Below are 25,385 nucleotides of genomic sequence, written 5' to 3'. Positions count from 1 at the left end.
CACAGAGCTCATTTTAAGGTGATCTTACAGCACAGACTGTAGCACTCAATATATAATAGCACAGTTTCCTTTTTAATAATTACTTCTCCTCCATCGTTACTCCTCTCCTACTATGAAATCCATCATCTTTCTCATAAAATAAAAATATTCTGTCTTGGTGCTAATAGGGATTTTACGGTCTGGAACAGATGTGGGAGGTTACCATATCATTGCAAAAGAAGACTCTGTCTCATCATAGAGCTTCACCTCACACCTCTGGCCTTTCCTCCGGTCTGAAGTTGTAAAGTGTTTTGGCTCTCCAACCTTAGAAATGGAAAGAAGTCATTATTCTCCACCTACAGTTGTAGAGGTACAAAAATGTTTATTGGTGGAAACATTCAAATATTTACCCTTTAAACAGCAAATTAAAAGAATTAAAATAGGGGCGCCTGGGTGGCTCAGTGGATTAAGCCTCTGCCTTCAGCTCAGGTCATGATCCCAGAGTCCTGGGATCGAGCCCCACATCAAGCTCTCTGCTCTGCAGGGAGCCTGCTTCTCCCTCTTTCTCTGCCTGCCTCTCTGCCTACTTGTGATCTCTGTCTGTCAAATAAATAAATAAAATCTTTTAAAAAAAGAATTAAAATAGCAAGAAACACTAAAATATATATATATGTGAAGGTTTTAAAAGCATCTTCTATCTCTAACGTAGGTATATTTAGCTGACGTTGTAAGTTTACACATTTTGACTAAAGGGAGACACAGAAACATGTGCTTTGAGTTCAGACTGTGGAGTGTTTTCAACATGTCAAAAACAGTGCTCCACGATAGTGCGGCATCTAAGTGGTCTGAGGATGGAAAATATGTATCCAACATCTGTGACGCCCATGGCTCAGCACAGAGCTTGGCGTGGAGTACACGCAACCGAAACAACTCTGTCTTCCCAGGCCTGCGCGTCCTCAGCCTGCCGGCGCAGGTAGGAGAGCAGCACCTTCTTTACTACCTCCACGGGGATGAGGTGATGGAGACCAAATGAGGGACATGCTGACACACCATCTAGCTTGACCCCACTGGGGTAAGAGGATTGTGGAAGTGGAGGTAAACTCAGGGGCCCTTCTGTCCCTCCAGCAAGTTCTCAGAGGGAAGGGCAGGTCCCTTTGCAAGCCACGTAACGCTGGCGCAAGCACAGACGGTCAGCAGGCTGCCCCCCATGCTGTCGCCTCCACATCTCCTACAGAGCTGAGCTCCAGCAGAAGGAGCTGAAGGAAGACTGGCCACTGCCAGCACAAGAGCAGGACCTAGGAGGAAAGTCAGAGGCAAGGACAGCCAGCGTGTGACCGAGGTGCGACTTATCACGGCATACAAGAGAAGTCTATGAAAAGGATTCTACAGTGATAAGAGAGAGGTGAGAAGGAAGAGAAAAAAAGGGCTAAACAAAAATGTGAAGAAAAGGAAATATAAGAGGGATGGAAATAAAATGGTAGAAGAAAGACACACACGAAAAAGGAACATCCTCCTACAAAAGAAGGTGCCAGACTCATGGCGGGGGAAGCGGAAAATGCTGTCCCAGGCTTTTGCTTATACCGAGGTTTAGAAAATTCTTACCACACTGTAATATAATGGCATTGTATAGAATTGCAGGGAAATTGAGATAATATCAGGCCTTTATGTAAGACTAAAGCTAACTAAATAGCCCAGAAAGTGATTTCTCCTAGTTTTCAAGACTGCCACGTAGGGAGTTTACTCCTCCAGCCTGAGTTACAGTGAATGGTCACTGTGTAGCAGGCACTGTGCTGGGCTGGGGCTAGTGTGGACAACACAGCAATCGAGGCCTCCACCGTCAGAGGCCTGTCAACGGGAAGAATCAACACTACCATTTAATACAGAAAAGCAATGAGCGATTACCTACAACGTTCCGTATGTGTGTATGTGGTCTCTGACAATCCTCACTCCCTAGGAGTTGAGGAACTGATCCTGCCCCTTTAATTTTCTCCATGTACTTTTTCGTGTGTGCGAAATTGTACTTTTGAGATCTACCTCTGAATGTCTGCCAAGTGACCAGCCTGTCCAACAGAGTTTCACTGTGGCAACTGCATAAAAGGGAGGTGACAGTGAACCTGAGAGGTTCCCCAAGGCCCCACAATGCCTGCACAAGGTCACGCCAGCCACACAGTGGGTATGCCCACCCTCCATCTCAGAACACCTCTGAGCACAGACTGAGTGAACTCCGAGAGTCCTCCAACCTACGTCCCCTTGAGAAACTTCATGCAAAGCTTCAAGTCCGTGAATTTACTCTTTCCATTTGTGTCTTTGTCTCACCAAAGTATGCAAAGCTCTCACAGTTCATAGATCATTTAGGAGTGCGATGCATTTAACATTCAAATTCAATTTTATTTTGCTACTCATTTCCAGATAAACCGCTCCTCTGGCAGTGGTGAGAGGTGCCACCATTTCCTTAATTCAACTTCCTATGGATCAAGAAAAGTGATTCCCCTGGTTATTACTTTCCAAACAGAAGTGAAGTGATAGAAGTGCCCGCCAAACAGAGGTTGGCTTTTTGAGGCTTTAACTTACCGACCGCACTGCTGCAAGCACGTTAATAATCCTCCCATCCAGACTGCATCCATTTGCAACAATGTCACCCAGTGAATAAAAATCATGAGACTCCTTGACAGGTAAGTATATCAGAGCAAGGAGCTTGGTGTCCACTTGGTAACTGGAACAAACTTTTACCGTGGAGTGATTCTCACTGAGCAATAGCTTACAGCTGCTAATTTGCAAAAACACACAAAAACAGTTAATATCGAGTGATCTTCTAATAGGAAAATACTTCCAGATTCACATTAAATTATCTTTTTGGTTGTAATTTAGACAACCAACAGTAATTTCTTGTATTTAGAAAATTTATACTTTTTTACTCTGAGAAACACTGAAAAATGTTGTGAAATATTTCTTTGTCTAAAATGTATTTTATGCCCCTCCTCACCACTCTTCCCCCTTGCAGTGGAGGAGAGAGCCAGAGTGGATATTAATTTTTATTAAATATATTATATGTTAACTTAAAAATGTATTTCATTAAGGGAGGCCTGGGAGGCTCAGTAGGTTAAGCGTGGGCCTTCAGCTAAGGTCAAGATCCCAGAGTCCCAGGATTGAGCCCCACGTAGGGCTCCCCTGCTTCTCCCTCTGCCTGCCATTACCCCTGCTTGTGCATGTAATCACTCTCTCTGACCAATAAACACAAAATCTTTAAAATGTATTTTCATCAAGAAAATGTTTTGAGGACTAATTTGTGCCCGAGTTCTAAGCATACTAGTTTCTGACCAAGCCCCAAACTCTGAGCTTCAGTTTTCCTCTCTGTAAAACAGGGGTATAAGGGACGCCTGGGTGGTTCAGTTGGTTAAGCAGCTGCCTTCGGCTCAGGTCATGATCCCAGCGTCCTGGGATCGAGTCCCACATCGGGCTTCTTGCTCCGCAGGGAGTCTGCTTCTCCCTCTGACTCTGCCTTCCACTCTGTCTGCCTGTGCTCGCTCTCGCTCGCTCTCTCTCTGACAAATAAATAAATAAAATCTTTAAAAAAAAAACAAAAAAACAAAAAACAGGGGTATAAAAGGCCTCCAAAATGTCTGAGCGGGGGTGTCCCGTCATTTCTGTCTCCGTGACACTGATTGTCCTGCCTGCAACAGGACGGTGCTCGACTTCCTTCTGGGATGCTCTCTGTGGGGCAGACGCCCAGTATTTACACACTCAACTCCATCAAGGTGCTCTTCCCCCTCCAGCCAATCAACTCCTAAGTCCTCTCAGGGAGCCTCTTTCTAGCCTTGAATCCCGGCCCTCCTCCCGTGCCCCACCCTGCTATTTTGTTAGTGCTTCCCTCATCACTTCTCACCTAAACTGCTGCCTTGTCTCCTATGCTTCCTTCCCCCTCAGGTTGTTGAAGGGATTATCCTAAACCACAAATATGAACATACTATTCCCCAACTCAAAGACCTTCTGGGCTAGCCACTGGCAAAGAAGGAAGTTGGTGTGCCAGGCAAAGCTGTCTGCGAAGTGTCTCCACTTCTCTCTCAAGCTTCTCCTTCCACTGCCCTTGCCTTAAAGCCCAGCCATATCAGACTACTAGATTATGAAAATGACAGTTTTAGACCAAAAACAGTTAAATGTCAACAGTTTCATATGATTCAACCTACTGTTAACTCTTCGGGAAAAGGCCAGGAGGTTTCATGTTTGTTCCCTCTGCTAAGAATGTTCCTCACTGCTCCCTTCCTTCCTCTCTCCCTCCACTCATTTATCCATTCATTTCATCAATATCTACCATGAGCTAGTATGTGCTAGAACCTAGTCTAGGCGCAGGGGATACAGTAGTGCAAGAGATGGACAAGACCTTTGATGTCATGGAGTTCACATGTGTGAGAGGCAGACACACAACTGATCAAATAATCTCAGAGAGGAGGTCTTGACGATAATAGGACAGGGCGACATCCTCGTGACAAACTGCAAGGGTCACTACACAGAGAAAATGGAGAAAGCCTGAGGAGGTGACATTTAAGGTGACACATCAATGAGGAGAAGGAGCAAACATTCAAAGCAGATGAGAAGACTGTTCAGCACAGAGGGAGGGAGTGTGCAAAAGCTGATAGTGCAGAATGAGCCCTTGGTGTTTGCAGAGTGGAGTCTGCGCGGCTGCACAGAAATGAGACATGGGGTCTGCTAGGACATCAGAACAGTAGATGGGAAGGGGTCAAAATGGGTGCAGGTGTCACTGTAGTGGAGACTGCTGTGCCCACTCAGAGCCCTTTACCAGCAACCCCTTGCTCTAGAGAGATGCCCTCAGGAAGAAATGCCGGTGGTGGGGAGTGGGTGCCACGGGTAACTTGTGAATCCAGGCCACAAACACCCGGTCCCTTCCTTTCAGAGGGTGCCACTCATGCTCCAGAGCTCCCTCTGGGGCCAGGCAGGCAGAGCCAAGCTCCTACCGAACCTGCCTCTCTGCTGTCCCCTGACATTACCCTTACAGGCTGCTCCAGAGAGTGCTCCCTCAACAGGCCACTTGCACAAAAATCTTCCTCTGGGCTCTGTCTCCAGTGAACCTGAACTAAGATAGGAAAGCGTGTAGGCAGAGTTTTACTTGGACGTGATACCTCTATAGGACTTCCAAGATTTACCTTTCTTTCTCATTGTTCTGCTTTAATGTGACTAGAGGCAAATTTCTCTAAATTGAGAATAAAAGTACTAAAAACAGCCATGTTTTCATGCAATCCTATATCAACGTAAATTGTTTGAGGAATAACAAAACTCCTAATTTTCAAATTGACACATATACCATCAGTGAACTCTCTGCTACTGTCACACACAGACACAACAGCAGTCACTCAGCAGTCACTCCAACGCGAAGGCTCTGGGCTTTGTGCTGGATTATTTACCTGGGAGTTGCAGGGCTGAATTTTTCTTCTCTTTCTAATTCCTTTCTTTGAATCAAGGGATTTTCGATTATCACTGCAACAGAAGGAAAAGTAAGACGCTATTACAAAAAAGTAACTAGATACCTAAAAACAAGTGTACATCACACCGAACATTACAATGTTATTTCTAATTTCTGAGTCAGTGTAGCATACCCTTTGCAGTCCTTTCCTTGTGTCATTGAGAAGGAATCCTGCGGTACAACCATCAATATGATCCCAGATGTCTTACATTTTGTGTTTAAACTCCTACATAGGACCTGCACTAATATTGTTTTATTGATTAGTTACACTGAACATACTGTAATCTGGTTACGACCTGGCCTTCCATAGGACATAGACTTTAAATAGACTTTACCCAGTTCATGGCTGCCTTTGGAAACAATCGCCACAGGGCTAAAGAGCCAAGCACAACTCAGATCCTGATTTCCGCTCCACAACTTAACAGCTTATGACTGAACATTTTAGGGGTTCTGTTTTCTTAGTGTCTTGTTGGACCTTTTTGTGTCTGTTTTGCTGATTCCTCACACAACGACTCCATGATAACCCCTTTTTATGAATGGAAGAAACTGAAGCTCACAGAGCTTAAATAACTTTCTGGAGGTTTTATATCTAGAAACCAGTAGGGCTAGACTTACAGTTGTTCTGAATCAAAAATCTGTAATCTTTTCACACCAACACACCACGGTCCTATTTAAATTTATAATTATTGTCAACCTTCTGCTTAAAGACCCCTTACTTCATTCATCCTCACAACCATTAACCTATAGTTTAATACCAAAATATAACTTTAGCTCTATATAACTAATGCACTGGCATTCCTCCAAGGAAAGTTTCTAATTGTACTGGGCCCTGTGGAGTTTACAAAGTTTTCTGCCTTCACAATCCATATGTTCAAGTACTTTATTATTCAGTTAGAGAGACATAATGTATAACCCTTCAACTTCATAATATGACGTAATAAATACACGAGTAAGTGCTAAGTGATGGAGATGAGTAATAGCTTGCCTAGTTGTACAGTTTTGGAGAGTAGTTTAATTCTGTGCATTACTCTTTCCCTTCTTTTTTCTCCCAGGAAAGGGAGCTGGTATCGTGCTTTCCCATTACTTGTAGGAGGCGAGCGCTGCCATCCACTGAGGGACAACAACTTACACTTTATACCACACATACTACTTCCTTTAAGACCCACAGCATCTACAGAGTACTCATTCACTACTGAGGCCCAACAAGGTTAAGCAATTTTCTCAAAGTTATGATGTAAACAAATATTGGAAGTAAGATCTGAACCCACCTCTATGCATTTTCAAAGCCCTGGTTTTTTTTATATGACACTGTACAGAAGGACCCTGGGATGGGTAAAGGTTGCCAAAGATTTGCTATGTTGAAAGTAGAGCTTCTTAAACTCCTATTAAAAGTTCAAATTTTTCTTTTATCAAAAGCTACTTAGCAGCCTTACTATGGTTACTGAAAGATAAATGGTGACAGCAACAACAGGAATTGATGAAAACTGTAATCTGAAATAAACCAAAGATTGTAAAGCTACCTAGTAAAAATACATGACTATCACTTTTATATGTTTCAAGTAATAAAATGCTAAAGGCTTGTGTTATGCTCTTTTTTTTTTTTAAAGATTTTTTTAATTTATTTATCAGAGAGAGAGAGGGGGAGAGAGCGAGCACAGGCAGACAGAATGGCAGGCAGAGGCAGAGTGAGAAGCAGGCTCCCCGCTGAGCAAGGAGCCCGATGTGGGACTCGATCCCAGGACGCTGGGATCACGACCTGAGCCGAAGGCAGCTGCTTAACCAACTGAGCCACCCAGGCGTCCCGTGTTATGCTCTTAATGCATGACTTGTTTCTTAGGAATTATGAATGATGTCTTACTTTGACTCCCTCAGTGTATTTCCCACAAATATGTCACAGGAATAATACTGTAACAGAAACAGTTCAAGAACCAATGCCGACTTACCGCACTCTCCAACCCTAAAGCTGTCAGAAAGTGACCTGATGTAACCTTCGCTGCCCCAGGATGTCACATTGACAAAATGCGTTGGTGAGTCCCGAATGGTGAAACTGAAAGTGTATCTCTCTGATCCAATATCTAAGGGAAACCAATGCAAATGAAAAATTTTATCTTAGATTTGAACAAATATGATTATGATAACAAACATACTCAAACACATGGTAAAAATATTATTGCAATATAAATTCTAAGATAAGTCATGCTTGAGTCAATCTCCTAGCTGCCAGAGTAGATAACTCACCTCACTATTGATCCCTCTGTTCCCTTTCCCCAGTTATCTGCATATTTGGAGAGAAATGACAGCTTGAACCATACAGATTTTAATTTAGATCTCCATTTCTCTCTGTTACAGTTTCAATTTAAGTCATGCTTCAAATCTAAACTATTTCAAAACAGGGCGCCTGGGTGGTTCAGTGAGTTAAGCTCCTGCCTTTGGCTCAGGTCATGGACTCAGGGTTCTGGGATTGAGCCCTGCACAGGGCTATCTTCTCAGCAGGGAGCCTGATTCCCCCTGCCCCTGCCTGCCGCTCTGCCTACTTGTGATCTCTGTCAAATAAATAAATAAAATCTTTTTAAAAAAATAAATTATTTCAAAACAAATAAATGTGTGCTAGTACATGGAGCCACTAGGGGTCAGCAGGTACATTTTTTTTTCCAAAATAAAAATGTCCTTACTGTTTGTTCTTCATTAATTAAAAAAGTACACAACCTAACATACATATATAAATTATAGATACCTACCAAGCTGTAATTAGCATTTGCCTTTGGGGAGGGGACTAGGCTGGACAGAGCTGGGGGTTGAATTGAGAATTTCATTTTTCTAATCTATGCCCTTCTGCACTGTTTGAATGTTTTGCGAAAATGTACTAACATGTGTATAATGTGTTTTTTTTTTAAGTCAGTAAGGATATCTTCTCGAGAAAAGGTGTTCTGTACATATAATCATAAAAAATACTCTAATACCACAGGAACCATGTATCTATTTGCACAATCTGTGAGGTGAAAGTTCTATTTCATTGATGGGATTTCAGCAAACATTTCAAATACTGACAATTTCCTAATTTGTGTATTTTAAGTTATTCCTTTCGGAGTTTAGAAAAAAGATATATAGACTTTCTCAAACTATTCAAATGGTAATTATGATCTAATTAATCATGATGAAGTAAAGTAAAGGCATAAACAAATGTTTACATCAAATGTAATAATGGAATATTACATGAAATTAAAATTAAGGTACTATCACTACACCATGAGACAAAAAACAGAGTCACAACTACTCAGGCAATTCAAACAAAATTCACATCTTCTGCCAAAATCATTGTCTGACTGATACAACTCTGACTCCCTCAAGCACTTATACTGTAACCTTTCATAAGTAGTGCTGACGGTTTAAAAGCTATTGGTACTACAATGTTAGTTTTGGCCTTTTATATCTTATCATTGTGCGTCAACTACAGAAGTTTGAAAACTTGTTTTTAAACTTGATTTTAAAAATCTAATTTTAGTCTTGGATTGTTCCCATCATCCTAAAACTTTTATACAGTTCAAGCAACTCAAAGAGCCACTAAAGCCAGAGTTAACTGTATTTTCCACATATGGAAGATGAATTTCTCACTGGTTGTCTGGTTGATACCGCTGCTGTACTTCTCTCCTTCCAAGCTCCTCTACCATGACATATCCCTGCTTGAAAACCCTGTTCCTTGACATCTTTTGTCTTAGATTTAGTTGTGTATTTTTATCTCTTGGGCTGAAAGTGATCGTAAACAGTGGAGTCCTTACTAGGGTCAAACAGCCTTATACGTCATTAAAAATTATTTTAAGGTCCACACACATATAGCCTTAAATTGAGTACTTTACCATACAACAGAGCAATGAACACTGCTCTTAATTAAGGAGTTAAACAGGAATGAGAAACTCAATCCCTTGAATACACTTTGTTGTAGTCATAAGCCACACTTGATGAAAAATGAAGCAAAGAGTTAAATAGAACTCAGCTTTTTCTGTCTGGAAAGCCTTTGACATCTGTTTTCCCAATAACTATACCAATTATTTTCTGAAAAACAAGAAGGTTATAGAAGACAAATATTAAACACAGATGTAGATGGTAAATTTAATTTCATGGACTTGTTATATTTTACTGCCTCTAACAAACATTTTTGACTAGGAGCCATTTAAATATATTTACTCCAGACAAACATCTAAAGAACTTCATAAATGTTCAACTCTACAAGGCAAAGTACAAAGTAATAAGACAATTAACTGCTATTACATACACAATCATTTAATACTTAGCATGTTTCTACTTTATTTTCAATCACTAGGGGGAACACAGTAACCACCCTATGCTATCAGTTCTTACTGAATTCATTCAAAGCACATGCATATACAATTTAATTTGCCATGGTCTTCAGAGCTTTCTTTAATATAGGATTTTCTAACAATCCACATAAAATTGCTTAGCTTCTTAATCCAAACATGCTAAACAGTAATATGAATTGGATTGTAACAAAACTTGTACATCGCTCCCAACAAATCTAAACTCTAAAGTCCTAGATCTTTTTTTTTTTTTTTTAAATAAAGTCCTAGATCTTGGGGCGCCTGGGTAGCTCAGTGGGTTAAGCCTCTGCCTTCGGCTCAGGGGATCAAGCCCCACATCAGGATCTCTGCTCAGCAGGGAGCCTGCTTCCCTTTTTCTCTCTCTCTGCCTGCCTCTCTGCCTACTTGTGATTTCTGTCTGTCAAATAAATAAATCTTTAAAAAATATATATGTGTGTGTGTGTGTGTGTGTGTGTGTGTGTGTGTTCGGGGGTGCCTGGGTGGCTCAGGGGGTTAAAGCCTCTGCCTTGGGCTCAGGTCATGATCCCAGGGTCCTGGGATCGAGCCCTGCATCGGGCTCTCTGCTCAGCAGGGAGCCTGCTTCCTCCTCTCTCTCTGCCTGCCTCTCTGCCTGCTTGTGATCTCTGTCTGTCAAATAAATAAATAAATAAATAAATAATCTTTTTAAAAAATATGTTCAAGCTCTTAAGACTATCACATCTTTAGCCGAGGTATTAATTAAATCTTACTACATTTAGACATATTGCTGTTATTTCTTAAATTCCATATGCATGTCAATCTCACCAAATTTTGTGGGAAAAATTTAATGGAAATATTCAGCAAAGCTTTTAGCTGAAGAGGAAATTAATAACTTACTTTTTTTTTTCTGGGCCTCTATCAGAAAGACTTGGGCCCCCTATTTTTAACATTAATAAACTTTAATTGCATATCAAGGTTACATATAAATATAGCCCATATTAAGAAATCTGATTCATAAATGCCAAATGTAAACAACAGACTGCTTGGGGCAGTTCTTCACCTCATAAGATGATTCCACCTAGATTTTATTTGACTCATAAGTGTCTTGACATGTTTGAAATGATTGAATTCCCCTACAACTCTTCAGTAAAAAATGGGTTTTCACATAATATTTCAGAAATACATCTTTTGTGTACCTTTATGTTATATAAAGGAACATAGTGGCAAGTATTTAAGTCTATAAGTTATGTATAGTTTGATTAGAGAATAGATATTGCTGAGCAAAAATGTTTTAATTTCACAATGCTAAGTTTGAGCTGTTGTTAAATATTTAATGAAAGTAATACAATTAAACTCTTGATCATTTTGAACAAATGCTAGTCATATCTACAAGGTCCTACTCTAGACAAAAGAGAAAGTAATTTTCAGTTAGCTGGCATAAAATCTAAGAAGCTTAGGGGTATCTAATATCAAGTCATACTGATGGAATGAGTAGCTATATACTCATCAATTACAAGCATGTGTCACATGAACCAATAATGTTGATGTAATATAATATTCCACATAAAGTTTCTCTAGAGAATCACCAAACTGCTATATTATTAAAATTTACCAGATTAGCCATATTCGGATGCAGATCTGAAAGTGTGGTGAAGGTCTTTGATGCAAAGGAGTTTGCCATTCTTTAATCTACATTTTAGAAAATGTAAGTTTGATGAATAAATTAAATAACTAAAGTAACGCATGAAAAATCCCAAGATTAAAAAAAAGTCATCTGAGGGATTCCTGGGTGCTGGAGTCAGTTCAGAGTCGGACTGGTTTTGGCTCAGGTGGTGGTCTCAGGGTTGTGGGGGTTAAGTCCCATGTAGGGTTCCTCCCTGGGGGCAGAGTCTGCTTGCGACTCTTTCTCCCTCTCCCTCTGCTGCCCACCGTGTGCGCGCACACACTCCCCGCCCCACAATAAATAAATAAATAAATAAATAAACAAATCTTTTTAAAAATTATCTAGGAAAGCATCAGATATGTTACTCACCCTTAGGGAAAAGTTTTTATTATAACAGTGATGGGTAAGTACCGATCAAATCTGTAGAAAACATGGTTCAAAATGTCCTTTTACAGTTTTGAATGGTACAGTTAGGTTCCAATTTTTAACTTTTACTTTCCAAAAAATGTGTAAGTTAGCAATTTTTGTTTTTTACACTTCAGTATTTCTGATTCCAAGAGGCATCTTACGTGTAATGACATTTTAGTTTCAGTAAAACACAGAATGTGAGTTGTTGGGTTTTTTTTTTGTTTTGTTTTTTTAAGATTGATTGATTTAGTCTGGGGGAGAGGGATGGAGGGAAAAGAAGAGTCTTAAGTAGGCTGCCCCAGCAGCACCTGTCATGACCCTGAGTTCACGACCAGAGTGAAAACCCCTGAGTCAGACACGACCGACGGCACCCCCCAGGGACCTCGCTAATCTAGCAGTTCCTGTGCACCCCGTAAATTTAGAGTTTCAGGTGGGAGAAGATTCAACGGGACTTAAATATTTATTAGCGCAAAGCCTACTTCCAGAAATACAGCAAACCGGGGGGGGGGGGGGGCTGGGTGGCTCCGACGAGTGCTCAGTGGGGAGTCGGCTTGGGGCGCTCTCGTTCCCTCCTCCTCCACCCCGGCCCCTGCTGGAGCGCACGTGCCTTCTCCGTCTCTCAAATGGGTAAATCATAAGAAAAAACAAAAACAAACAAACAACAACAAGAAAAGAAATACAGGGGCGCCTGGGTGGCTCGGTCAGTTAAGCTCCTGCCTCCCGCTCGGGTCAGGATCCCAGGGTCCCGGAACGCGCCCCCATCAGTCCCCTGCTCCGCCGGGAGCGCGCTCCCCGCTCTCGCCCCGCCCGCCGCTCCCCGTGCCTGCGCCCGCTCGCTCCGTCAAACAAACTAGAACAGCAACAACAGCCACGCTCGTCTCGGGTTACGCCGCGCGCGGGGATGGCCGCGATCTGAAGCCGCGTCCGGAGCAGCGCGGAGGCGGGCTCAGAGGGTCCCCGGGCGCCCGTCGGGGCTGTCTCGTGCACGGAAGGCGCTCGACACCACAGGGGCGACACGGAAGCATCACACGGCGGCCAGCCCTCGGTACGGCCCCTGTCGGGGTTCCAGGCCGTGAACTGCCGGCTCCTCCAAACCCGCACACGGACCGTTTCCGTCACGCACAGCCCGGACGACGTCACGCGATGGCGGCGCCGCGGGAGGGCTCTGAGGGGGCGCCGCGCCCGCGCTCTGGGTCTCCGAGCCCCCTCACCCCGCTCCGGGCGTCCTCCTCGCACCGTTAAAGGGCACCCCCGGGGCGTCCGCGGCTGCGCTGGGAGTGCGCGACTCGGTCCCGGGCGGCAAGCTCGAGCACCCCGGGTGTAGACAGCACCGGACAGAGACGCGGCTCACTCCCCCGAAGGAGCATCTCCAACAATCGCAGGAACCAGGCGTGTGGCGGGGTGTGCCGTCCCCAACAGCCCGGCGCTGGGGCCGGGGAGCGCGAGGACGAGACGCGCGCGGCTGCCGGCTCTAACCCGGCGCCCCGCCCGCGGCCCACACCGGCGGATGCTCCCCGGGCCGGCGGCGGCAGCGGACCAAGGCCGAGCGCGCTCCCGGCACCGACGCCCCCACCCCTCGCGGGCCCCTCCCCCGCAGCTACGCACCAGGGCGCGCTCCTCGGCTCCCGGCCCAGCCCTGCTCTGCCCGCGGGGAGCACCGCCCGGCGTCCGCCGCTCTGCCGGGAGCCGCCTCCGTGCGCTCGACCGCGGCGGTCCCTGCCTCACACCGGCCCCGCCGGCCACGGCCCTCGTGGCCCGCCCCCGCGGAGCCGGGCGTCCCCGCGCCCCGGGGCGAACCCCACTTCGGGACGCCGCGCCCCGTCACGGCAGCAAGGGAAAGAACAGCCGCGTGACCGGCTTCCCAACTCGACCCGCACCGCCAGCGCCACAGGACCCCTCGCGCGCCCGCGCCTCAGAGAACGCGCCGCCCGGGCCGGGCAGTCACCTCAGCCGCCGTTCCCCGCGCCCGCCCGGCCTCGCGCTCCACAGCCTCTCCGCAGCCCGCCGCGCGACCGTTAGCGCAGACCCCGCCCCCAAGTCCGCCCCGCCCCTCGCCCCACCCTTCTCCCGCCCCAACTTTGACCGCGCCTCACACCCCGATCCCGCCCCCAGCGCCCTTCGCCCCGCCTTCGCTCTGGCTCCGCCCCCACCCTCGACTTTCTCCGTGCCCCGACTCCGCCGTAGCCCCCTACTCTTCCCTACGGCCCACCTTGCGCCCCCAGTCTCGCCAGTCCTTCGTCCTTGGCTCTGTCCTCGCTCCACCCTTTGCTCTGCCTCACCCACCTCTCCGCCCTCACCCCGACTCCGACTCTGCCTTCTCCCTGTCTTCGCTCTACCTATTGCCCCGCTCCACACGCCAACCCCGCCCTCTTCCCGCCCTCTTCCCGCCCTCTCCCCGCCCCACCCCACCGCCCCTCCTCTCTCCCCGCCCTTCACCCCGCCCCCCAGATATCTCCCCGCCCACCCAACTTCTACCTCCGCCCCTATCCCCGCCCCTCGCTCTGACTCCGCCCCTGAGGTCCCGCCCCTCAGAGGAGAAACTCGGGAACATCAGAGCGGCAGCGGTCCCAGGCTCTTCCTTTCCCCGCCGGCCTGAGCATGAGGCCCAGACCCTCCGCGGTCCCGGGCGGCCGGTGTGCCAGGTGTGCAGGGTCTGGCGTGGTGCGCGGCCCCGTGACTGCCCGCGGCTCCCGGAGCAAGGCCCCCCCCCGCTCCCCGAGGAGGGAGAGCCGCAGAGCCCGCTGGCCCGCGGGGGGACGCTCCGTGGTTACAGGAGCGGATGGGGACAGTGACCTGCGCCGGCTTGCCTGTGTCTCCTTACCGCCTCTGGGAAATCCTTTTAGTCGAAGGACTTAGAAATTAACCTGTGTCACTAGAGGACTGTCAGGGCCGGATGCGTCATGATCCAGCAGCTCTGTGCCCAGCTGCGTAGCATCACTCGGCACCACGGGGCAGCACGAACACCCTCGGTACTTAGCGTACAGTCATCTGCTGAAACAGAAATACAACCTCAGAGGCAGGTTTTATGCTCTCGTCCAAACACAGCTCTCACTCTTACTCTTTCGTTAGTTTTTTAACTCCCAAGTAATAATCAAAAGCCAAATAAAACCCTTGCATTCCTACCACTTCGAATTTTTTTTTTAAGATTTTTATTTATTTATTTGACAGCTAGAGATCACAAGTAGGCAGAAAGGCAGAGAGAGAGGAGGAAGCAGGCTCCCTGCCAAGCAGAGAGCCCGACGTGGGGCTTGATCCCAGGACCCTGGGATCATGACCTGAGCCGAAGGCAGAGGCTTTAACCCACTGAGCCACCCAGGCGCCCCCACTTCGAATTTAATAGAGAAAGATTTTCTAAAATTTTCCGTATTCCGTTCCAGTCTTTGTCTTCAAAAGAACATATCCTGATCTATCCAAAAGAATGAGCTGACATTTTAAGTCAATTTTTAAAGAGAGGAAAAATATTTAAACATAGTTTGCATGCATTTCTTATTTGTACCTCAGTAGGGGAGTGATCTTTAAAAATTTTGTTGTAGTATTTTTTCATGTTTTAGTAAATTAATTTTTGCTAAAAGCTATTGAAGATTAAGCAAGCAGAATCAGCCTCCCTAGCACACAAAAGGCTTTTCATAAGAGGCAGCTTGGAAACACAAGCCTTAAGGAGCGGGCTGGTTTGATGTCAACCCTCTTGTTGTGAAAATAATTCATTTCTTCCATTTTTTATAGCCAGTCTGTGAACTTGGTCTGTTCTTAACAATAGAATTGACTTGTCGATACATTTCGGATGTGAAGAGAAACCAGGGCAGGAAAGCCTAGGCCTGCGACTTGAAGGGTGAATGCACAAAGGTCAGAGGTAAAACAGCTTGCGTGTCTGGCTAAAGAAATGGTATAAGGCTATACCTGTCACCTCCCCAGAGCATGCCAGCTGTCAGGCCACCTAAAAGCATGTCACAAAGGAGTGACAGGAAAAATATATAGTAATTAACTTTACACTTACTAATCAGGAGGAAAAGATTGACAATCGTTTTAATGAAACACAAGACCACCTTTTATTTCTTTAATAATAAAGCAACTTTTCTGAAGTTAGTCCTGTGATTACAGTCTCCCTTTCAGGAGTGGAAATACTGCCTGATCAATTACTAGTCTCACTCTCCACTCCTGTCCGTCCAGGGGACCAGCCAGCAATTAAATAGATGGTAGCTCTGTTACCACTTACAGATATTTGTGTACATTTTTGCACAAGTTTATCTGGAGAAGAGGAGTGAGGTAACCCATGAGTGGGGCAGGAGGAACTAGATGGGGTTCAGGCGCGATACAAAGGGACTATCAGGGCAAACGAGAGGGAGAGAGAGAAGAGAGTGAAAGTGCATTTGGGGGGAGCTGGATTCAGGAAAGTTTGAAGAAGCAGCAGAAAGGAGAGAGTTCATGAAAAAAACAAAGCAGTAGCAACTGCGGAGAGGTCTGAGCCCCAGGAGCCCAAGAATGTTCTGGAAAATTCTGAGGACACTCCATGCAAACTGCTCAGACAGAATCGGCAGGCGGGGGGAGTATGTGTGGGAAGAACAGGTCCCTTCTCAAGTCTGGGTGCCAAGCTAGGAAGAACGTGTTCCACCAGCAAAGAAAGGAGAAACAGAAACATTGGCACCTGCCTGGAAGCGATGGGTATCGAAGTGGGAAATCCCGGTGAAACAGGAGAGCCTACCAGAGCCGAGGTAGGCGCTGCTCTGTGGTAAGCCAAAGTGAGCCATGAGCGGGCTTGGAACCCTGTAGCATCTACAGTCCATAAACAGGAACACATCTGCTCCATGTGCCTGAAGTCCACTGGGCTGAAGACATCGTGCTGAGGGAGGAGACAGCAGGGGAGAAGACAGTCACCAGAGCACAACACACCTGTGGCTCTTGGAGCCAGCAGGCCGCACTCTAGCTGCCCCCACTGGAAAGTTACTCATGTGACATTAGGAAGGGCCCGCCTCTTTGGAGAGCTGTCCTGGCCACTCTTCATCACTGTTTCTATCAGATGTATGTAACTGGTTCAAACCTTACTCGATCACTGCAGCATACCATTACCAGGGGCACTGCAGTGAATGCAGCCCAGCTCCAGCCGCGCATCTCCAGCCATCGGCAGGCGGTTCACACACTTGTGGGAGCCGAGTATCTAAAACCAAAGTCAGCCGCTCACCCCAGGCTGGCTGCTCCTGTCCCAGCTGTCGGTAACCAGGCAGCTGGTAACCTGAGCACCCAGCTTCAAAAGTAGCCTTGAATTTGCATTTCTGTTCTGCTTTTATCTAACCGGATGTCAGGTTCTGTTTTTCCCTGGCACAACTCTGTCCTTGTCTCCCCGTATTTATTGCGCCCACCTTCATTAGGGCTCTGGTAGCATTATATCTGATGACACTTACCTCTCCCTGCTCCAGCCCATCCCGCATCCTCCTGCCAGACTGAGATTCTCACAGCTTCCTTCCATCACAGCTCTCCCCTGGTCAGGAACCTCCAATATGGCCTATCATAGAATGCACCCACGTTTTTCTGTAAGAGAGTATAAATTTAAAGGGCTCTGTGGGTCTCTTGAAATGACTCAGATCTACCCTTACAGTGGAAAAAAAAAAAAAACACCCACAGACAATACCGGGACAAATGGGTGTGTCCGGGTCCCAATAAAACTTTATTCACAAAGCAAGCAGTGGGCCAAATTTGGCCTGTAAGCCACAGTTCACAGACTCCTGGATTACAGTCTCAATTCTTTGGTTGGGCATTCATCACTTTCTAGAATTTGGGCTCTATTTAAAACCCTTGCCCTCTTTCCCACCATGTCTCTAAAAAACAATACCCATTTCCCCAAGACTTCTATGTAAGTCATATGTTTACGTCTATAAATGAATTTCATGCACTGCAAGTGTACAAATGTTTTTAAAGGTAAGTAACAGCTGGTGACCCTGTGACAGCGATGTCCTTATTTCCATCTCCTCCATTTCATCATCCATGACGCTCGCCACTTCATTAGTACTCCTAGAAAACATTTTCAAGAGCTTCCTCGACTGAAACCACTACACCACTTTGAATGACAGCAGCTCCTGGATTTGCCTGAAATGGGGTCCACAACGACCCCAAGGCGGAACACAGGTGCTGAGAAAGGCAGAGATTCCCATGTGTGACCCCCTGCTACCTCCCCTCTGGGTCTGGACCCCTGGCTGTGTTCTTCACTGGGTTTGGTTACACGTTCAGTAATTTGCTCAGAACACGAAAGCTTATCCATCCTGTTCACCATTTTGCCACACACTAAAGGAAGGAACAGAAAACCCCGATGACAGAAGACACCTTACATTTTAAAATTATGACTCTGAGAAAAAGACCATAGATATTTCTCAATGTGCTGAATTCAATACGCATTCATGAGCGCTCTCTTATCTGAGCAAGTTTAACGCGGGCTTGTCTGAGATGAGAAAACACGTGGAGTTTGGGGAGGCTTACATGAACCATAGTAAAAGCCAAGCCATCTGGTCAAATTTCAGCTTTGCCCCTCATTAGCTGTGTCGATCAAAACTTTCTGAGCTTTGTTTTCCTTACCTGTCAGAGAAAAGGTTTGGACTGGTGCAGTAGGACAGAGATAAGCATGAAGGTACAAACCCTGGGAGAGAAATGCAGGGGATTTATCTGGGTCTATCTTGCTGTCTTCTGCACCAAAGCTTTTCAAAAGCTTGTTCTCAGGATGCTTTGCATGTGGCTGGTGCTTGCTGGTGTGAGGCCCTAGATCCTCAAAGGTCGATAGTCATGACTAGTATCAGACTCTAGTCTGTGGAAAATGGGAGGGCAGTCACTGGGCTGCGTGCAGGCTGCAGGGGGAGATGTGGGAGGACCAGCAGGTTTGCACTGTAGGGCTGCTTCCAGATCTAGCCTGAGACTGAATTTGCTTTATGACCTTAGAAGGGTGACTCGGCTCTGTATAAATCGTAAGTGAACATGACCCTCCCCTGCCTGGTTTTTACACCCCTGAGGGTCCTCCTAGCTGTATTTGACCCCAAAATGAAATGTTATTCAAGTTGGGCGCCTGGGTGGCTCAGTCATTATTAAGCATCGGCCTTCGGCTCAGGTCATGATCCAAGTATCCTGAAATTGAGCCCCATGTCAGGCTCCCTGTTCCCCAGGTAGCCGACTTCTCCCTCACCCATTCTCCCTGCCTGTGTTCCTACGGTCTCTCTCTCTCTCTCTGTCTGTCAAACAAATAAATAAACGGAAACAATCGTTAAAAAAAAAAAAAGGAAATGTCATTCAAGTTGTACAAGAGGATCTGTCACGTGGCCCCTTTTATTGCTCTGAACAAAATCACTGTTTTTTTCTTCACGTTTTAATGTGTCCACATGGTGACTTCAGCTTCAAAAGGATAAAGGTTGAATTCCAGGACCCTTCACCTTTTTTTTTTTTTTAAGATGTTATTTATTCATTTTTAGAGAGAAAGAGCCGGCAAGAGCAGGGCCAGGGGTGGAGGGGCAGATGGGGACGGAGAGAAAAATCTCGAGCAGACTCTGCACTAAGCTTGGAATCTAAGGCACGGCTCGATCTCAGGACCCTGAGATCACGACCTGAGAGAGCCTGATTGATACCTAACCGCCTGAGCCCCCCGGGCGCCCCTAGGTCTGCATTCTTAAAGATAACAGTTAACTGGGTTGGATTATTTAAGGGTAGCTTATGATTTCAGACAATACTTGTATCAGTTTTCCCACTCGGGTTTAGAACAGAAGCACTGGGAAGCCGTTCGCTCTCTCTGTTGGCCTTACAGCCAAGCAGAAAATAAGTCAATATAATCACTAATATATCATAAAATATTCTTCCTCTTGATCAGTCATTTTATGACCCAAGGCCATGGCTATTTCAAAATTTTATTGTGACTTGACAAATCTCCGTGTCAACTCAATATTACAAGATCTTTCAGTTCTTTGAACAACTGGAAATGGATTCCACCTGTGCTCCCTTATTTATTATGTCAAGAAAGTCCATTCTAATGACACCATGCTATTGGAAAATGGCTTGCCAGGGAAGTGACAGACTCTCTGGGGGTCACACAATACCAACCACGGGCCAAATTATTTCAAACACTTACACCACGGATTAATAGAAAAAAAAAAAAGACTTTCCATATCACATCTTTTCGTTTGTATTTTGCGAGGCTCTCAGATAGGTATGATGTATTTGTTCTATCAGTCTCTATATTTGTAAGTGGAAAACTCTGAAAACAATGACGTTCTTTGAAGTGGAACTGTAGAGAAAACATGTTCATATTTACAACAGCGATTCTATATAGATCCACTTTTAAATAATTAATTTATGGGAGGAGATTCAGAGTATATCTTGCATGTGTAAGTTTTTATCTAAATTTTTATTTAGAACCCACTGAGAAGAATAGTCCAGTGTTACAGGGAGTTAGAAATTAGGAATGATAGGTGCAAATTCTAGTTCCCAGACGCATCTTAGGCAATCAGTATCTGAAAATCCCCTATCTACTTCGAGTTCTGGCCAGAGTGTATATTTGCCCTTACAGGGCTGGGGAAGGAACCAGCCTCCAAAGACCAAAAGTTTCGTAACAGGATCAAATTTATCATTGTGTCTGAGTTCTTTGTTATAATTTTTAATTAATTAATGATTGAGAGAGTACATGCACTTGAGCAGGGGAGGGAGGGGCAGAGGGAGAGAGAAGCTTTTTTTTAAAGATTTTATTTATTTATTTGACAGAGAGCTCACAAGTAGGCAGAGAGGCAGGCAGAGAGAGAGGAGGAAGCAGGCTCCCTGCAGAGCAGAGAGTCGGATGCGGGGCTCGACCCCAGGACCCTGCAATCATGACCTGAGCCCAAGGTAGAGGCTTAACCCCCTGAGCCACCCAGGTGCCCAAGCACACGGAGTCTTTTTTACATAATAGAAATGCTCTCTAGTTGGAGTGTAGAGGTAGTTGCACAACTCTGTGAATATTCTAGAAACTGCTGAGATGTATGCATACTATAAAGGAGTGAATTTTATGTAGTGTATGAGTTATACCTCAAGGATAATAGTTTTAAAAGATCAAACCCAGGACTGTGTTTATAAACATCTCAAGAGTGAAACTGCACGCTTAAAAAAAGGAGAGGGATAATGGAATAGTATATTCAACCTATTAAAGGAAAATAATTTCAAACTCAGAATTTTATACCCAAACTTCTTTCATATATGAGGTCATGATAAAAAATATTTTTAAGAAAAATACTTTTGAGGGGCCCGGAGGTGGGGGTGGTGTCACATTTGGTTAAGCATCTGCCTTCAGCTCAGGTCGTGATCCTAGGGTCCTGGGATCGAGTCCCGCGTCAGGCTCCCTCTGCTACTCCCCCTGCTTGTGCTCTCTCTGCGTCAAATAAATAAATTTTTTTTTTTAAAGGGAAGAAATAAACTTTGAGACACAAGACCCATGCAAAACTATTCAGGATCAAGTATTTAAATAAGAAGAGAAGCCATAAGAGATATAGGAAGTAAAGGTGCTACAATTCCTTGAAAAATATAATATTGTCCTTAAGAAATCTCTGATACCAGATGAGAGAAAATATATCCATTGTAGGGCTGAACTAAAAGTTATCAGCATAATGGAATGGGAGGACCAGGGGATGAGAGGATGCTAAATTCTTATTTTATTAATGGGGGAAGTATACATATCAATTTTTTTAAGATTTTATTTATTTATTTATTTATTTGACAGACAGAGATCACAAGTAGGCAGAGAAGCAGGCAGAGAGAGAGGAGGAAGCAGGCTCCCTGCTGAGCAGAGAACCCAACTCGGGGCTCGATTCCAGGATCCTGAGATCATGACCTGAGCCGAATGCCGAGGTTTTAACCCACTGAGCCACCCAGGCGCCCTGCATATCAATTTTTTAAAATACGGATTAAAAGGAAACAGAAAACGTGGGACAAACTGAAATGATAGTAGGAACGGGTCCAAGCTTGTCAATAATGACAATTATTGAAAATGGACCAAATTCACCTTCTAAAACAAACCCACGAAGACTGACAGATGGCATTTTTTCAGCCCATATAAACGAATGGATGGGGCACCTGGGTGGCTCAGTGAGTTAAAGCCTCTGCCTTCAGCTAAGGTCATGATCTCAGGGTCCTGGGATCGAGCCCCGCATCCGGTTCTCTGCTCCACAGGCAGCCTGCTTCCCCCTCTCTCTCTCTCTCTGCCTGCCTCTCTGCCTACTTGTGATCTCTGTCAAATAAATAAATAAAATCTTAAAAAAAAAAAAAACCCGAAGTGTAAAAGGGATTGTTGGATGTTTGCACCTTCTGCAAAGATGTAATTGTGCAATCCAGCTCTGACAGGCACTGAAAACATCCAGCCCCGGAAGGAAGAGTTTTTGGAGCTGGAGCATGAAATGTACTCTCTCAGTCGGGGGTTAGCAAACAAGGGCTGTGGATTAAATCTGGCCGCCACCTGTTACACGACTGGTGAGCCAGACACGACGGTTTTTACATTTTTTCATGGCTGAAGAAATCAAAAGAAGAACATTTCACAACATGTGGAAATGATATGAAATGCGAATTTAAGTGTCCATAAAGCTTTAATGGGGGTACTGCCACACCCACTGGCCCTCCCAGACTCTAGAGCTGCTTTGGCAATGGCAGAGTTGAATCATTTCAGACACCACACGTCCTACTAAACCTAAAATATTTTTTACCTGGCTTTCTTTAAAAATATATATATATGTTGACCTCTCTTCTAGATACTCTCTAGGCGTAAAGAGATTCCTATAGGGGTAGGGTTGAGCAAGGTGGCTGTGTCAGGTGGAAACTTTACTTAGTGAGTGTTAAAAACATGGGTGTATCTCAGGAAGTCGAAACTTAGCCGCCAGTAAGTACAATTTGCCCTGCCAGGGACTCTTTTCCAAAAATGACATTTATGGTTGGATCCTGGACACCAGTGGGGGTCTGTGTAGGAATTACCTTGCAGTCAACATGACAGCAAAACATCCACTCTATGAAAACAAGGTGAACTGCCCTCAAGGGGGTCTGTGGGCAGCCACTGTGTCGAAAGGCTGGGCTCTTGCTGTCCTAGCATCTTGCCAGGGAAACCGTGGCTCTGGGCATTTGTGAAGCAATGTGAATGTGCTTTTCTAAAGTCTTGAGAGCATTAGATTAAAAAAAAAAAAGTAAGTATCAATAAAAGAGGAGGAAATTGTCCCCTATCTAAAGTTAATGACGCCTAGGCATTCCTGGTGTTTCACTCCCCGGCGACGCACCTTTGAACGTTAGCCGCTGCACCAGTGCAGAGATGGGAGGACTAAGGGACCCACAAAGTGTAAGGCTCACAACACGATCAATCACGCCCACATCTGTGACTCCGCACTGAGAGGTCTCAGGCTGGGTCCTTCTCTGATTTTAATTGCACTTTTTCTTTTATAAATTTTCTGCACTTTTTCTTAAACACTGGGTGTAACTGGACACCGACTTTGCTTCTCACCACATTAGGTTGTTTCAGTAAAACAGACGCACTGCTGTGTGCCCCACCCCCGCTACCACAGGGGGGCTGTCCTGCTTAGCCATCGAGAAACCATTCAGTTTCCTCCCTAGCCCTTTACCCAGTGTTTCTCCTTCTTGACCAACTCTGGCATCGAGTTTCTTAGTATGCTCACAACAGCTTAAGAGTCAACCCTGTTTGTGTAAAGGGAAGGCATCTGAGTCCCCTATTGCTACGTAACAAACCTCCACAAGACTTAGCCTAGATCATGTTGTAATCATCACCGTTTCTGTGGGGCAGGAATGTGCATGTGGCTCGGCTGGGTCCCCTGCGCAGGGTCTCCCATGGACTGTCTTGGGCTGAGGTCTCATCTGAAGGCTCAGCCAAAAAGATTCTCCTTCTGGGCTCATGTAACTGACAACAGAGCTGGATCACTTGGGGTCTGTTGATTTAGGGCCTCAGCGGCAGGTCACAGAACTCCCCATCCCAGCAGCTTGCTTCATCTAAACTGGAAAGCTCAGAAGGAACGGGGCTAGCTAGCATGACGCAAGCTTGCGCGATCTAATCGTGGAAGCAGTGCGTCTCCCCCTAGTCTTCCCCACACTCAAGAGGAGACAGGGCATGGCCCCCAGGAGCCAGCAGTGACAGGAGGCATCTCAGAAGCTCTGCACCCCGAGAGGACATGTGTATTTTTCTTGATCACCTATAGAAAACTCCTGATAGAACACAGAATAACGTGTTAGGAATCCTCTGTAGCCATCACCTCCAGAACTAAGACGCGGGGACTAGAGACAGTGGGAACTCAGTCTTTCAGGTTTTACTGTATACGCTTCTTCTTCCTTTTCTTTTTCTTTTTTTTAAGATCTATCTCATTATCTATCGGTGGGGGGCATGCTCATGAGTCGGGAGACAGGGAGTGAGAATCTCCAGCAGACTCCCTACTGAACACGGAGCCCACGCGGGCCTCGACCTCAGGACCCTGAGATCATGACCTGGGCCAAAATCAAGAGTCAGATGCTCAACCAACTGAGCCCCCCCCCAGGCAACCCTGCTGTATGCTTTTCTCTACCGTTTTACTTCTCTTGTACTGTATGTATGGATTATTTTTATTTTAAAAGGAAAAACGACACTCAAAGCTACTTTCCAGTAACTGTCATCTTTTTTAAAGTAGTCTAGACCCAAAGAATAAAAATTATTCTGTGCAAAAATTAGTTAAAAACTATAGAAATGGAAGTAGATATTTTAGCAGTAGTGATTTTATAACGTCATAAAATCAGAGTGTCTTCCCCAACTATCAAGAAAGGGAAACACGCCTTCTAGCATGTTCGCTTCCTTCACAAACACATCACTGCATTAGGTCTGCACTCAAGAGCTCAGAGCCGGACGGAGCTCAGGTCCCTTCTGGAGACTGCCCCTGACCCTCCCGTTGTTCCCGGTCAGTGTCAGCAGCTGCTTTGGCTTCCTCAGGCGCCTCAATTCAGGGTCTGATTTCTCCCAAGTCAAGACCTTTCCCCAACAGCCATTGTACTCCCTCAGTGCTGCCAGAGAAAATATAGGATGCCCAGTATGGCCCATGTAACATTTGGGTCATACTTGTGCTAAAAAAGTACTCACTGCTTTTTTTTTTTTTAAAGATTTTATTTATTTGACAGAGAAAGATCACAAGTAGGCAAAGAGGCAGCCAGAGAGAGAGGGGGAAGCAGGCTCCCCGCTGAGCAGAGAGCCCAATGCGGGGCTCGATTCCAGGACCCCAAGATCATGACCCGAGCCGAAGGCAGTGGCTTAACCCCCTGAGCCACCCAGATGCCCCAAAGTATTTGTTACTTAACTGAGATGCAACTTCAACCAGGTAACCTGTAGCTTTCCTTGCTAGACCTGGTCCTACCCTCAAAGATGGCCAGCTCAGCGGCATGAGTCTTGACGGGAGGATGGTGAGCCTGTCCCCCAAGGGGACACACTCAGATGTGTTCTGAGAGCTCACACTTGTTTCTCCTCACCTAGCTCCCCTCGAGGTTAGGGAAAATCTCAAGCAACTTCAAGAATTCACGGGTAGAAAGTGATTTAAGGGACCTGACAAGGACTGTAATTACCTTTTTTTCCTTT

General features: G+C 45.6%; 1 protein-coding gene across 7 annotated transcripts in view; it reads right to left on the bottom strand.

Moving 5' to 3' along the window:
- MEIOB (meiosis specific with OB-fold) overlaps nt 1–14,167 on the bottom strand; it is a 29,407-nt gene extending 15,240 nt beyond the window's left edge. The window contains exons 1-7 of one of the 7 annotated variants that reach the window (XM_004750750.3): nt 14,028–14,167; nt 11,360–11,436; nt 9,448–9,505; nt 7,399–7,530; nt 5,397–5,469; nt 2,551–2,746; nt 203–303 (exon numbers count right to left, since the gene is read on the bottom strand). In XM_004750750.3, coding sequence (XP_004750807.1) covers nt 203–303; nt 2,551–2,746; nt 5,397–5,469; nt 7,399–7,530; nt 9,448–9,505; nt 11,360–11,428 — 629 coding nt within the window. In that variant the 5' untranslated portion in view covers nt 11,429–11,436; nt 14,028–14,167. The other 6 variants (XM_045072182.1, XM_045072184.1, XM_045072181.1 and 3 more) reach the window with 6 other exon arrangements.
- Between the last annotated feature and the right edge of the window lie 11,218 nt (nt 14,168–25,385).

Source organism: Mustela putorius, unplaced genomic scaffold (genome assembly GCF_011764305.1).
Source record: "Mustela putorius furo isolate JIRA1106 unplaced genomic scaffold, ASM1176430v1.1 tig00004007_pilon_pilon_pilon, whole genome shotgun sequence".
In the NCBI taxonomy this organism is placed as follows: Eukaryota; Metazoa; Chordata; class Mammalia; order Carnivora; family Mustelidae; genus Mustela; species Mustela putorius.
This window is presented reverse-complemented; position numbering and strand designations above follow the sequence as displayed.